Genomic DNA, 13,596 nt, shown 5'->3' on the forward strand with positions numbered 1-13,596 from the left:
ACCTACCTCTCTCTCTCTCTCTCTCTCTCTCTCTCTCTCTCTCTCTCTCTCTCTCTCTCTCTCTCTCTCTGAGTCGGCAACAAACCACAAAATCCCACCCTCGTCCGGCGGTGGTCTAAGGCTAGGTGGGTCTTTTGGTCGCACCGACACCGTATGACTTTGCTGTTATATGAAGGATATGTCAGCAACCCATTGCTTGGAGGGGTAATTGACCAGAAGTTCTTAATACCTTTTGATCAACGTGGTTTTTCAGATCGAGTTGGAGGTATGGCACACCATGGAAACCGACTTGTGGAGTAGATTTGATTCCATCTTCCCAAATGGCGGTGACGGCATAAAATCTTTATCCTTGTTTTTCAAGGGAGGAATTCTTGGTTTGGAGGAGGTGTTGCTGGACTCTGTGTTTGTGGCGAAGATGGTATTTTTTTCTTCCCGTGGTGTGCTTACAGCTACGGGACTCGATGACAACTTTCTTCCATGTCTTGCCTGCAACTGTGAAGGAAGGCTGGGCTGGTTAACTGTTTTGGTCTTAGGTTTAATTCTTTTGTGGGCTTTGGGTTACTATTTTATTTTCTAGTTTTCTATTAAATAATTTTTTTTTCATTAGGATCCTAAGCACTTTTTTGTGTCTCATGACGTCTTATGACGTTGTGAGTCTATTTTTCTATTAGTTTTTTTTCTTTCTAATTTTACAGTTATTGGGATCTTAGCTTATAATCTATTTTCTATTAGATTGTAGACTCACTTTATTTTTAAGTGAGCTGAAATTGTAATGAGGGTACTACCCATGGGTGACTTCAATGATCTTATTCGTCCTCTGGAGGACACAAGGTGGTAGATCGAATCATTTTGTAACCTTTACTTGACTATGAATGACAAAACTGTCTTTAGTTAAAAAAAGTAATGGTCTAAAATAATTTTTCACCTCTCTTCGTGACCTTAACTGTATGTTAAATTAATATGGAAAATCTGGGTATATTTATACAGATTGATAATAGTTTATGATCAAGTTGTAAGTTGTGTAAGGTGTCGATTGGCGAAGAAAATTATTAAAATGTCGATTGGCAAGAAGAGGCATGGATGATTCATTATTTTAAGAACTTTGCCAAAAACCATATAAAGAGAGATATATATTTTTTTTTTGAGAAGATAAAAAGAGAGATATATACTGATGGGGTGCCTATGGTGAACTGCTTCTTAAGTTATCTCACATGTTTTCCGACCTAGAATCTCTCAAAACCCGGATATTGCTTCCCTTGCTTGGTAATTTCTCTACATTAGAACATGTAGTTCAAGTCAGATTGCTTGACTTCAGGGTTTGTGGTTCCTTGAAATCTCCATCCAATATAAGGAAGCAGTCAAATTCAAGACTAGACTGGCGTGTCAAAAAATTCATAGGATTAATTAGAGAATATGAACTTTCCTGGTAATGCTTCTGATACAGTAAAATTAGAATACCTGTAAATTGTGATACACTTCTTGCAGTAAAAGTTAAGTATAAAGAATTTTTACTACTAAGATCTAATGCATGTGTATCAGTTCTTCATCTTTGCATTCTCGGATTGCAATGTCCATCACCTTCCCACCGGTAGAAGGTAATATGTCACAACAATGCCTTCTTGGAGCCTGCAACTGATTAGTGATCAAGAAACTATGAATTAGTATCTTGTATAAGCATCTTCGAAAACTAACAGTGCATGTTGTAAGTAATACCTGTTTGATGTTAAGGTCCAGCTTATGTGATAGCACTCTGACCTCCTCAAGCTTCCTGGGGGAAGCCATGTCATAGGAACAATTTGCATAAGACTTCTTATAGATGCTCATGATTCCATCCTCTCTCGATGACACACGATCAAGAAAGAACACAACCGGTCTGCGACAAGGATCAGGGTGCTGTTCGATTGTGTTGAAGGTATAAACTCCGGACAATACAGGTCCCTTTTTCCACTGCTTGAATGTCTCTTGCACCGGGAGGACGTCAGGCAGAAGCATATGGTTTCCGTATATCTGAACAGCATAACCCCATGACACTGAAACTGTCCATGAAAACCATCTATCGTAGCAAACCGTCTTCTGTAGAATCCTCTGAGAATCAACATTCACTGCTTTCAGTAAATGCTGCAGAGCTTGCATGGTTGTCATGTTGGGGAAGATAGGGTCTGTGTGCTGAAGATGATGCAGGGATACCAAGGGTGATAATGGATGCGAAGCCAAAACACCAAACGTATCACCACGAAGATCATTCTGTCAATTTCAATTACAGAAACAACTGAGAATCAAAAAGATTATTAAACTGAAATTGCTAAGATGTGACTCGCAAGTTTAGGAGCTAAGAAAGGGTACCTGATGAAAACCGGGCTCATGAGTTAAGCCAACGCCAAGCTCAGCCAAGCAAGATGAAATCCTTGAGTCGCTTCCATAGAGATGGGGGTATCTTTCTATACATGTATCAAACACCTTAGCCAATGCTTTCGCCAGAGGGTAACTTATAGCAAAACCTGCACCACCAAAAGCCATTCCAAATCCGAAGACTCTGTTCTGCTCATAGATCTCCGAGTTGGCGCCAATATAGTACCAGAGCTCATGATCATACTTGGAAAGAGTCTTCACTAAATTCTCCGGGAAGAAAACCGTGTCATCATCTCCGAAAACATACCATCGCACATTGGAGTGGTTGAGTGCCACAGTCTCGGAAACAACTCGTGCCACGCGAATTGCAGACCGGAGACCATTTCTATACGTGTAACGAAATCCGGAAGTGTCCCCAGAGATGCATACCGGAGGAAGAGAAGTATCATTGGTATGGTTTTGATGATCACGTGGAAGGCTTTCGAGAAACACACACCCCCTCATGGAATGGCCCTTCCACCAGAGCCTAACATACTCCTTCCTCTGAGTCGTCCACGATTTCTGGTTCGAAGCAATTCCAAACACAACATGTTCAAGAGACGTAGAAGTTGCCGCATACGCATCATGGGACGAACTATACGGAAGCTTGGAGCTTGTGAACACCAGGAAGAATGATATGAAAAGAAAGAGCGTGCAGACAGAAGATGAGATAATATAGAGGTTTATCAACCGAGAAGAAACTTGGGCTTTGGTGGGTGACTGAATAAGCTGCATTTTAAGGATCAAAATTGTGAAGGAACAAGAGAACTCAAAACAGATTTGGAGAGACTGTTGATCACTACCATAAAGAATAGGTGTAAATTGTAGCTAGTGCATATGACCAGAGTGTTAGGCACCACAATCAATGGCATGACATAGCTGCAAACTTTGACATGTGGTTGGTCCTCTTACACTCAAAAGAGTCGATTCTCTTGCCAAACCCGTTAATCTAGTTGAGTTGCACCTACGTCTGATTCAAGTCCAAGTCCGCAAATTGACAAATGACTCATGAATTGTGGAAGAAACACGTCAAAGAAATGAGGACGGGGCAATGTATCTATATATCTATCTATCGATCTATCTATATCTATATACTCTTAGTCGACGGTATAATTTAATGGTTAGGACATAAGAGTTTCATGCAAAGATCATATGGTTTGTGCATATAGTGCGTGAAAAACGCAGCAACATCAGCACAAAGCATAGTCACTTGTAACGAGCTAAGCAATAAAGATGAGTCTAAAACAGTTGCTTCAGCAACGTTTCCTGTTTATGGTAACCATTATTATGCCTAACCCACAATTATCACATGTTTACTTAACATCCCAACGTAGATGTTAAATTTACGCTTAGATTTTGGGGCAAGTATCTTTATACAGTAATAACATATCCCAACGTAGATGTTTAATTTCAAATCAAGATCTGGATACCAGATCCATGGATATAGCTAATAGAACCTTAAGCATAACACTAAAGTACTTAAGAAAATGAGATGAAGCAAGCGATACCAGTGAGAGTTACTTAGATCCGCAAAAGTCAGATACACCACACCATCTAAGTCGGATCTGCATAGATACTTGGAAAACTCGAAAGCTGGGTTACTTGCAAATTCCAAAGAATAAAGAAGCCTATGCATACATGATATATGTAATGAATTGTTGCACATGTCAAGCGTATGCATAAAGGATACAGGGAGGGAGGAGGCAGACCATGGAGGTTAGAATCTTGGAATAGAGGATTGGAGGGCACCTAGGATAACCTTCGAAGATTGCCTCTCAGAAGTCGACCATTTAACATCAATGGCATCATCATTGAAATGCAATGCACAACAAACTGAAGACTGTAATCACAGTAAGCTCTCAAAAAAATCCTTACTTTGCATAAGCTCCTTCGACAATAATAAACGTGGCGAAATGTAGCATTACAACGTGAATACATGCCTATAACTTCATTAGTCAATATCAAATCTTACATTTCCACATTTACTTGGGTAGTTGGGTTAATCTCCATCCCATAGTAGATAGGTGGTTGGCATTTTTGTTCCTTTTTTCTCTGTTCATGAAATTTCCAAGATAATGGCTGCCAGAAAGTGGAAAATTTAAGAGTGAACCTCATCAGACATCAAAAAACAACTGGGCTGCAGATTCTCATAGTAGCTTCCCTTTGATAAGAGACTCCAACACTCCAACACATTTAGCGTTATTCATTTCACAGAACTCATTCAAATACATGAATTTTCCTCTTTTGTTCCATGTGTTGATTTGAGGGCAAATGGTTATCTGACTTATATCCCAGCATATTGTCTTCCTCCTGACAACAGAAAAAGTAACTTCAGCTGTGTACAGATTACTAAATGTTTCATATCACAACAAACTTTAGGAAACTCGAGAACTAAAAACTGATAACTAATGTCAAAGAACCAAATAACAAATAATGAACTTGGAAAATGATAAAAATTTAACTTCCTCATTGTTTCCTATAGAATTCTATGATCAAAGCTGTGATCTTTAATAGCATCAAAGAAAAACGAAGATTATAGCTATGAAACTTTAAGTTACCACCAAGCAGATTTGCAATAAAATGATTTGGCACGAAAAATATGGGAAAAACCAGTTCATACAGACTGCATTAAAGTTTATATTCCCAATCTTCCCGGAAACACTTTTCAATATAACATTTATAAACAAGATATGAATAAAAAATGTACCTTTAGAGGATTCCACAATAAACCAAAATTGGTTCAAATTCTCTGAATTCTGCATGTACCTGTGTTCTCAGGGCAACCATTCCAAAGGATGGACTCTAGATATTCATGGATATAAGTTCATCATCTCTGCACCGTCTGATAATGATAGTCATTGAATCATTAAAAGACGGTTCCAAAATGTTGCAGCACTGACGACGTGGAGCCTTCATCTGGATTGAGAGGGGTTGACATCAGTTAAGTGGGCACTAAATCAACCCAATCACACATGTTGCAAGTTTCAAATGTGTACTATCCATAAAGTAATACCTCTTCAACATCAAGCTCTAGCTTCTGTGAAATAACTCTGATATGTTTCAGCTTCTTTATCGCATTTTCTTTGGAACAGTTTTCCACATTGTGCCTGGTGTAGTTGCTCCAGATGCCGCCGTGGTTATTTGAGACGACACTTTCCAAATAAAAGATAGAGGGTCTTTTACATGTATCTCTAGGATAATCTCTCATTTTGAACATGTACTGACTTGCCTCAATACTACGGCTCCTTCTCCATGGCATAAAGGTTTTCTGCAGTGAAAGAAGATCTGGAAGAAGCTCATTGCCATCATACACCTGAATGGCATAGCCCCATGCAACTGAAACAGTCAAAGAATGTGTACGGTCATAGCATACAGTTTGCTGCACTATCCTGGCAGGATCAGCCTTCACAGCTTTAAAAAGATGTTCCAGAGCTTGAGTGTTGTTCATGTTAGGGAAGATCGGATCTGCAGCATCCAAATGATGAAGAGAAACCAAAGGTGACAATGGATGTGCAGATAGCATTCCAAACAAATTACCCCGCATATCAACCTGAAACAAGCTCATACTATAATTTTAAGCGAAGAAAGCCAAATTGTTTCTAACAAGTAATGAGACTCCAACAAAAGCTACATCACGATACAAAAACAGCTGTATCTTGAATTACTTCATGCATTGCCTACAACAACTAAATCAGGCCAACTGTGTTGCATAAGAATTTGGGAAGATTGCACGAAATATACAGACTTGTTCTGGGTTGAGTAACTAAACTTAGTAATCTTCCAGCTAACACTTATTACACCAATACAAATTACAGAATCTTAGAAGCCTCTACCAAGAGCTTTCCTCCTATAATCCACTTGGTGCAGGTTAGCATCCCCACAGCACACAACAAACCATAGCCAAATAGGACCAAATCCTATTCCCTTTTCCCGCCTCAAAAGGCAAGTTGTACAAAGTCCAAAGCCATTCTTTACTTCTTGAACACACTAAAAAAACATCTCTAAACGCAATAGCCATCCGATAATCCAACCTAAAACTTCTTCTTTTATTATGAGATTAAACAAAACCTTACCAAGCAAACAGAATCAAGCATCCTAACTATGACTTAAAACCAGTAACCAAAAGTACTAATCAAATTTATTAATAAAATCTGCCTATTAAGGAAAACCACATTTCTAATTAAACTATCAGACAGCTAATTACTTGACACAAAATTAATCTTATACCTGATGAAACCCAGGTTCATGAGTCAACCCAACGCCGAGCTCCGCCACGCACGAAAACACGCGGGAATCACTCCCATACAAATCACCATACCTCATCAAGCACGAGTCGAAAACCCTAGCCAAAACCTTAGCCAGCGAATGGCTAATGGCGAATCCGCCGCCGCCGAACGCCATGTCGAAGCCGTACTTGACATTCTGCATGTAGCTCTCGGAGTTGCTCCCAATGTAGAACCACCGATCATGATCGTACTTCGCCAGCGTCTGCACCAAATTGTCGACAAAGAACACCGTGTCGTCGTCGCCGAACACGTACCACCGCACCTCCGCCTCGCCGCGGTCGACGATCTCCTTCACCACGCGCGCCACTCGGATCGCGGACCGCAGCCCCCCGCCGCCGCCGACGGTGTACGGGAACCTCGACGTGTCGCCGGAGACGATCACCGGCGCGGCGCCGTCGTCATCACCGGGATAGGCGGCGCGGTCGAGGAAGGCGAAGGCGCGGGTGGAGGAGGCGGGGGAATGCCAGAGGCGGAGGTAGTGCTTGCGGCGGGGCCAGGAGCGGGAGGAGGACGCGATGGCGAAGAGGAGGTGGCGGCGCGTGGTAGGGGAGGAGCGGCGCGTGATGTGGTAATCAGGCGCGTGGAGGGAGAAGAGGAGGTAGAGGTTGAAGAAGAGAGAGAGGGCTAAGAGGAGAGCCTTGAGGCGGGAGGGAGTTAGAGCTTTGGGCATTACGAAAAGGAGAGAAAGCCAGAGGTACCAGAATCGAATCGCTTTGATGAAAGAATTGAACTTTCTTTTGGACTTTTGGTACATCAAAAAATTGGAGGCTAAAAAGATTCAACCTTTTTGGGAGGGAGAGAGGTGTAATGTTGATGAAGAGTGAAGACGATGAAGATCTTCAGGTATGCAACTACAACCGCGCAGAAAGAGACTTGTACCATTTACCGGGTCCGATCCCAGGCCCATTTAATTTATGGGCCTGAGCCCAACATACAATATACAGCCCAATTAAGCCCAATAACCACCGACGTGTTATTCTATAAATTCTACTACGCAGAAAGTTGGTCGTCCATACAAATATCTAGAGGTTGTGTTATGGAGGCTTTGGAAGCACAAGAAAAGCAGAAACCTACGTTTGAGCTATCTGGGAAACTTGCCGCAGAAGCCAATAGATTCAATGGTATAACGCTGTTATATTCGGAGCCGGCCGAAGGACGACGGCCTCATGTGAAGTGGCGGCTTTATGTTTTCAGGGGTGGTGAAGAGGTTAACATACCCGTTGAGATATACAGGAAGAGCTGTTATCTTTTCGGGAGGGAAAGGAGGGTCGCGGACGTCCCTATAGATCACCCTTCCTGCAGCAAGCAACATGCCGTTATACAATTTCGACAAGCAGAAGAGGAGGGAGCTGATGGTACATTGTTGAAGGAAGTAAAGCCTTACATCGTGGATCTTGGAAGCACAAATAAGACTTTTGTTAATGGTGTCGCAGTTGAACCTCAGCGATATTATGAACTTGTGGAGAAAGATACGATCAGGTTTGGTAATAGTAGCCGAGAGTATGTGATTCTGCACGAGAATTCTGTAGATTGATAGATAGAGTACGCCGCATTCACGTATCTATGAGACATTCTTATCAGCTGCGTGTAAGGACATTTCATTAGGACTGCCATCAAAGATGCTACATGTTGCTCTACTTGTTTTTTTTCTTTGGATGTTGGAAACAAATCCCCTTAGAGTGCTATTAATCGGTCTTGTGATTTATTACATTCAGACTTTCTAGCTAGAGCTACATATTGGTTCAATCAAGTTCTAAGTAATTCAAATCGAGGTTGACCCAATCTCCTCTTCTTCTTTTTTTTAATATCTAGAGCATCATAAAAAGAATTGTTAAGCTCAAACCTTACTCAAATGCTTGGTTGTGCTTGCCTTCTTCTTTTTTAGGAAAAAATATCTATATTATATAATCCAACAATACAAACAACAATTACAGTAAACAAGAATCGAAAAGGGTTCAACTGTAACCTAACCAAATCAAGAAGCCTCAATACATCATCACAGCCAATCTCAAGAAAAAACAATCATTTTAAACATTATATGTCAAAACTACCAGCATATATGTATAAGTAAACTCCCTATTACAATGACAAGAAAAATTAATCGACGTTAAAATAGTCACTTGATACGACACTATAACCATGACACACCTAACGACACAACCTCAACACCAACTTACCAAAACGCTAAATCCTCACTCAAAGAGGAGGGACAAATAAACCACTAAACCAAAACAAAATAAACTAAAAAAAAAAAACAATTAATTAGACCTGGGCACAAATAGAATCCAGGCCCAACATCCAGCCTGTTGGATTTGGAGATCGAGCCACCCAAGTAAACGCTGCCTAGACGCGACCACCTACAACAAAGCTCTGACCACCGCGCCGTCACCAATCTCCGCAGCCACCATAAGAGATCCACCGCCTTTGCTTACTTTAACCTGCACTGAAGCCAACCCTTTCCTTCCAACAACTGCCTCCATTCATGACAAAGGGATCTAACTCATATCGGGAAACCTAATCCAGCAGACCACCATTGTCATGACCTCGCCTCCTCTCCACATTGCCGCCCAGCGGGCCACCACCCCTCCCTTTTGAATCAACTAGCATGGCACAGCAGCACAACGACGACAAAGCAGCGACTTCTCGGCGAACCCTCTGAAATAGCACGAATCTCCTCTTCCACCGCCATCAATGTCACATCTCGACTCTTAAATTTTTACCGTATTTACTAGCTTGGTTATAATAAGAATTTTTACCGTCTTCGTCATTGAGGTTATAGTTTCATTGGTCCCTAGAGGGGTTTGGGGGACGGTTATTTACGGAGAATTATTCGTAGAAGAAATTTATGATGACGGTAAAGAGGGTAAATTTTGGGATAGTAAAAGGTACGTAATTTTTAGTGGGTATTATTTTTGGAGTTGGATGTATGTTTGGTGTGGGTATTTTTAGAGTTGGCCCGGTTTGGGGAGGCCTAAACCATTTCTCATTTTCTCTCCTTCTCTCTCTTTTCTCTTCCCTCTTCCCCAGTTTTCCCCTCTCCCGAGCTCTCTCTTCCTTTGCCGGAAATCCATCGCCCGCCGCCGTAGTTCGGCCGAGCAAGGCTGCCACACCGGTCCTGTCTAGACCGGCGTCTCCTCCTCTCTCATCCTTGGCTGGTGAGCGCTGCCACAACACCGCTGAGCGGAAAGAACTCTTCCCGAAGGACTGACTGTGTTCTCGCCGGAGCTCCCTCCTCCGGTCACCAAAGCCGGCTATCATTGGCTCGTTTTGTAGCCCTCCTCCCGTGCAGCAACCCCTCCAAAGGTCTCACCCTCCCTTGAGCTAAGTAAGGAGAAATGTGGAGTTGAATTTTCTAGGGCTTTATGATGTTTTTGCTTGATTGACCTAATTAGGCTTCGAATTGGGTGTTGTGCTAGTTAAGGAAGTTATAAAGTGAGTTGAGAGGAAGATGCTGTCAAATTTTCATAGGCATTGAAGGTCGCCGGAATCGGCCGGGCGCTGCCGGCGGAGCTAGCGGCGGCGCCGCCGCTATGTGGGAGATTTTTATGGTTTTACATGTGGAAAATTAAGGGGAGTTTATTGATGTGAATTATGGAATTTTTGGAGGAGTTTCGGTTAGGTTTGTGAATTTCCGAAGTTTGGTATTTTTAGCGGTTAATTAATGTAGAATCCGGCCGTAAGATCTAAGTCATTAAATCTGAGGGAGATTGTGTTGCGGCTGCCATTTTTGGCATTAAAGTTTGGATCATTTCGGTTTAGGAATATCAAAGTTAGGCGAGAATGAGCGTGGTTACGGCTCATATTTATTTTGCCTATTTTTGAGTAAGTATTGGAATTTCGGTCGGGAAATTAATATTATATTTGGAACAGGACGTGAGGAGGCTCGAGCAGACGAGGCCCCAGATCGACATCAGGCTTAGGCCTAATTTGTGAGTGGACTTTTATTTTAAATATTATGCATGCTATGGTTTTGGTTGAGCATTTAAAATTGTTGGAGTTTTGACGTCATTTAATTTTGACCCTTTTATTTCTCTTGGAGAGTTACCGAAAAATAAGTATGAATATGTCTATTGAGGAGAGTATGTATATAAATGCTAGCTAGCCATATGTGTCTGTCCACCTTAATGGCGTAGCATATAGCCGCATTATGGTGTGACGTGAGTGTTTGACGTGAGCGTAGTAGCCTTATATGAGTGTTTAATTCATATAGGGGGTATGGGCACATATTTATACACCCGTCTGTCCACCTTAATGGAGTAGTGTAGCACCGCATTAAGGCGTAACGTGAGCGTTGGACGCGAGCGTAGTAGCCCTATATAGACCCATGAATTTATATAGGGAGTATGGACGTGTGTAAATACATACATATATTATAGAGTCTGAGAGACTCGATATTTTATGAGATAAAAGTTTTATCGCTTGCGGCATGCATTCGATTTTTCCTTGAAAATTGATTTGGGGAAACATAAATATTTTATTTATTAATTTATTTTTGTCCACTCACTCTAACGTCATTAAATGTTTTCCTCTGGGCCATTCGTTTTAAATTGCCCAGTTTGCAGAGTTCAGGTTGGATCTAGTAGGAGGCGAGGCATAGTCACCCGCATTTCCGCCACTTTTCACCAGTAGGTTACCTGTTTAACCTACCCGTGTTTTCTTGCTTCCGTTAGTGTCTAGTAGCTCTGAATACTTTGGGATTAATGTAAATTATTTCGGTGGTGTGCTCGGTCTGTTGATTTCTGTTTAGAGTATCTGAAGGATAAAGTTTAATGTTTAAGCTGGATATTTATGTGATGTTTGGATGTTGATGTATTGTTGATATTGTGGTGGTTGTGTTTTGCGGGGAGCGGATGGCTCCAGGAGTTAAGGTTGGATGTGTGTTAGTAGGAGTGTAAATTTGAAATTTTTCAAGTAAGGGTTGTCCATTTTCAAGGGAAGTTTTGCCAATTTTTCGGTAAATCTTTCCTTGGGAGTGGTCCCCGCAGGACTTACTCCGGGTTTTAGGGTAAAATTCGGGGTGGGTCTTGACAATCAACCTAGGAAGCCTGGTCACTAACCAAACCACCAGCAGATCTTGTCCGACGACGACGTCATCAAACGCGTCGTTGGATGGAGAAAATATATTCTATTAGGGTTTACAGAGAACTTCGGATTTTGTGGAGCTACTAGTACTCATGACATTCCTATTTCTTGAATTATTTATGTTGTGCTTTGTCTAAATTAGAGCATTTTCAACCCTTGGTCTAAAACCTATAATATGTTAAGGATTTGTAAAATCTCATCTCCAACTCACTATTAAAGTTGAGCTAAAATAGGATTTACTTAAAATGTGTCTTATTTTGACTCAACTAAATATGACCAAACTTATAATTTATGAAGGTCGGTGGGTGTGGGCCATTGTCAGATTTTATTAATATAAAATAATTATGCATGTTATAATATAATTAAACGTTTGGATGGAGTAATTAAATGATGATATAAAATGATTACATATGTTTAGGTTTTATCTCCATGGGTTGGAGATGCAAAACCTATATGACTATTATAGGTTTGGGTAGCCTAAATTTAGATATATGTTTATGTTTTATACCAATTGTTAGAGATGCTCTTAAGATATTTGAAAAATGATTTGATTGAGGTACTCTGATCAATGGCATAACTGAAATACAAAGGTCTCTAATTTTTTTTTTGTACTATTTGATAAAGGATAAAGTGTAGAGACAAAGAGATAGCAAGAGAGTCATCATCTTATTCATTGATAGGAGCCCTTTATATAGGGAATTACACAATATCAATATGATAAGGATATGAATACATAGATCTAGTCTAATTACATATCATATTGGTATAAGACCAAGGCACACATAGAGAATATCCTAGAACACTCCCCCTTGTGCCGCGCGCTGATATGCCGATGGTGCTGATCTGTTGCCTTGTTAAAAACCTGGTCAAGTCACAAAAACCCTGTGGGATAAAAACTGTACCTTGATCGTAGGAGAAAAAGAGTACAACGCACCCTTCATATTTGATAGTGACATGTATGTATGTGTTAGACTCCCCCTGAAGTTCGCACCCCCTCTGATCTTTACATCAATCATAGGGCTCTTCTTGATTTTTACTAATCACAGAAGTTTCAACAACTTAGCATGTCAATGCTTTTTAACATGTCTTCAAATGTGGCATTGGGCAATGATTAACTAAATCATGCCGTATTGTCCTCAAATGATCTTTTACACTTAGATCTTGAGGAGAAGGTCGCTTGTGAACTCAAAACATAAGTTCGTGCAGGAAATCAGATTTCCGCGCAGCATGACCTTCAATTACTAGAACAATCGTAACTTCCTCTAGGAAATACATATGAACGAACCGTAAACGGTTTTGGAAACTAGACTCATTTAGCTTTCCAACCGTATATTACACACATTCTGGTTCATCAGGAGCTGTTCAAAAAGTCCAGTCGATGTTGACTGTTTTGCCAAAATCAGATTCTCGGACAGATTCGTCCTACTTTACGAAAACGGCCATAACTCACTCAATATGATATGTATGATCAAATGGTTGGTGTCTCTGGAAAGTAGACACATAGACCTTTCCAATGGTACCAATTTCACCATTTTCCAGTGAGTGAGATTTCCTATAGGTCTCGTGGAAGTTGACCTACAAAACTTGGCAGATTCTGATTTCGCTTTTGATGTGTCTTTCTTATGTAGGGATAAAATAAGCCTCAACCTTCCATACCATTAAGTATTGAAAAAGGAGTTACTACCATTACATTGGCGTTGCGTGAGCGCATAGCTACACTTAGCGTTACAACTTTTCATAGCGAATGAGATGTCAAGTCTTTCGTATTGTGTTGAGTACATTGATGCGTCTTATTGTACTTAGATGGGAACTCTATCTCTTAACACATATTTGTCATCTT

The 13,596-nt window shown here is 40.9% G+C and overlaps 3 protein-coding genes across 3 annotated transcripts; 1 reads left to right on the top strand and 2 right to left on the bottom strand.

Moving 5' to 3' along the window:
• Nucleotides 1-1,521: 1,521 nt before the first annotated feature.
• On the bottom strand, nt 1,522-3,275 carry LOC101295084. Its single transcript, XM_004289106.1, has 3 exons — nt 2,344-3,275; nt 1,714-2,244; nt 1,522-1,632 (listed from the first exon to the last, which is right to left on the bottom strand). The coding sequence occupies exons 1-3, from the start codon at nt 3,121-3,123 to the stop codon at nt 1,522-1,524; spliced, it is 1,422 nt and encodes a 473-aa protein (XP_004289154.1). The 5' UTR covers nt 3,124-3,275.
• A 1,085-nt stretch (nt 3,276-4,360) lies between these two features.
• On the bottom strand, nt 4,361-7,503 carry LOC101308316. Its single transcript, XM_004287870.1, has 3 exons — nt 6,616-7,503; nt 5,402-5,938; nt 4,361-5,304 (listed from the first exon to the last, which is right to left on the bottom strand). Exons 1-3 carry the CDS (start codon nt 7,426-7,428, stop codon nt 5,191-5,193), a joined length of 1,464 nt encoding a protein of 487 aa, XP_004287918.1. The 5' UTR covers nt 7,429-7,503; the 3' UTR covers nt 4,361-5,190.
• Nucleotides 7,504-7,710: 207 nt separating this feature from the next.
• Nucleotides 7,711-8,208, top strand: LOC101295375 (FHA domain-containing protein DDL-like). The gene has a single exon (XM_004289107.1). The coding sequence runs from the start codon at nt 7,711-7,713 to the stop codon at nt 8,206-8,208; it is 498 nt and encodes a 165-aa protein (XP_004289155.1).
• Nucleotides 8,209-13,596: the final 5,388 nt, after the last annotated feature.

This window comes from Fragaria vesca, linkage group LG1, assembly GCF_000184155.1.
Source record: "Fragaria vesca subsp. vesca linkage group LG1, FraVesHawaii_1.0, whole genome shotgun sequence".
NCBI classification, from domain to species: Eukaryota; Viridiplantae; Streptophyta; class Magnoliopsida; order Rosales; family Rosaceae; genus Fragaria; species Fragaria vesca.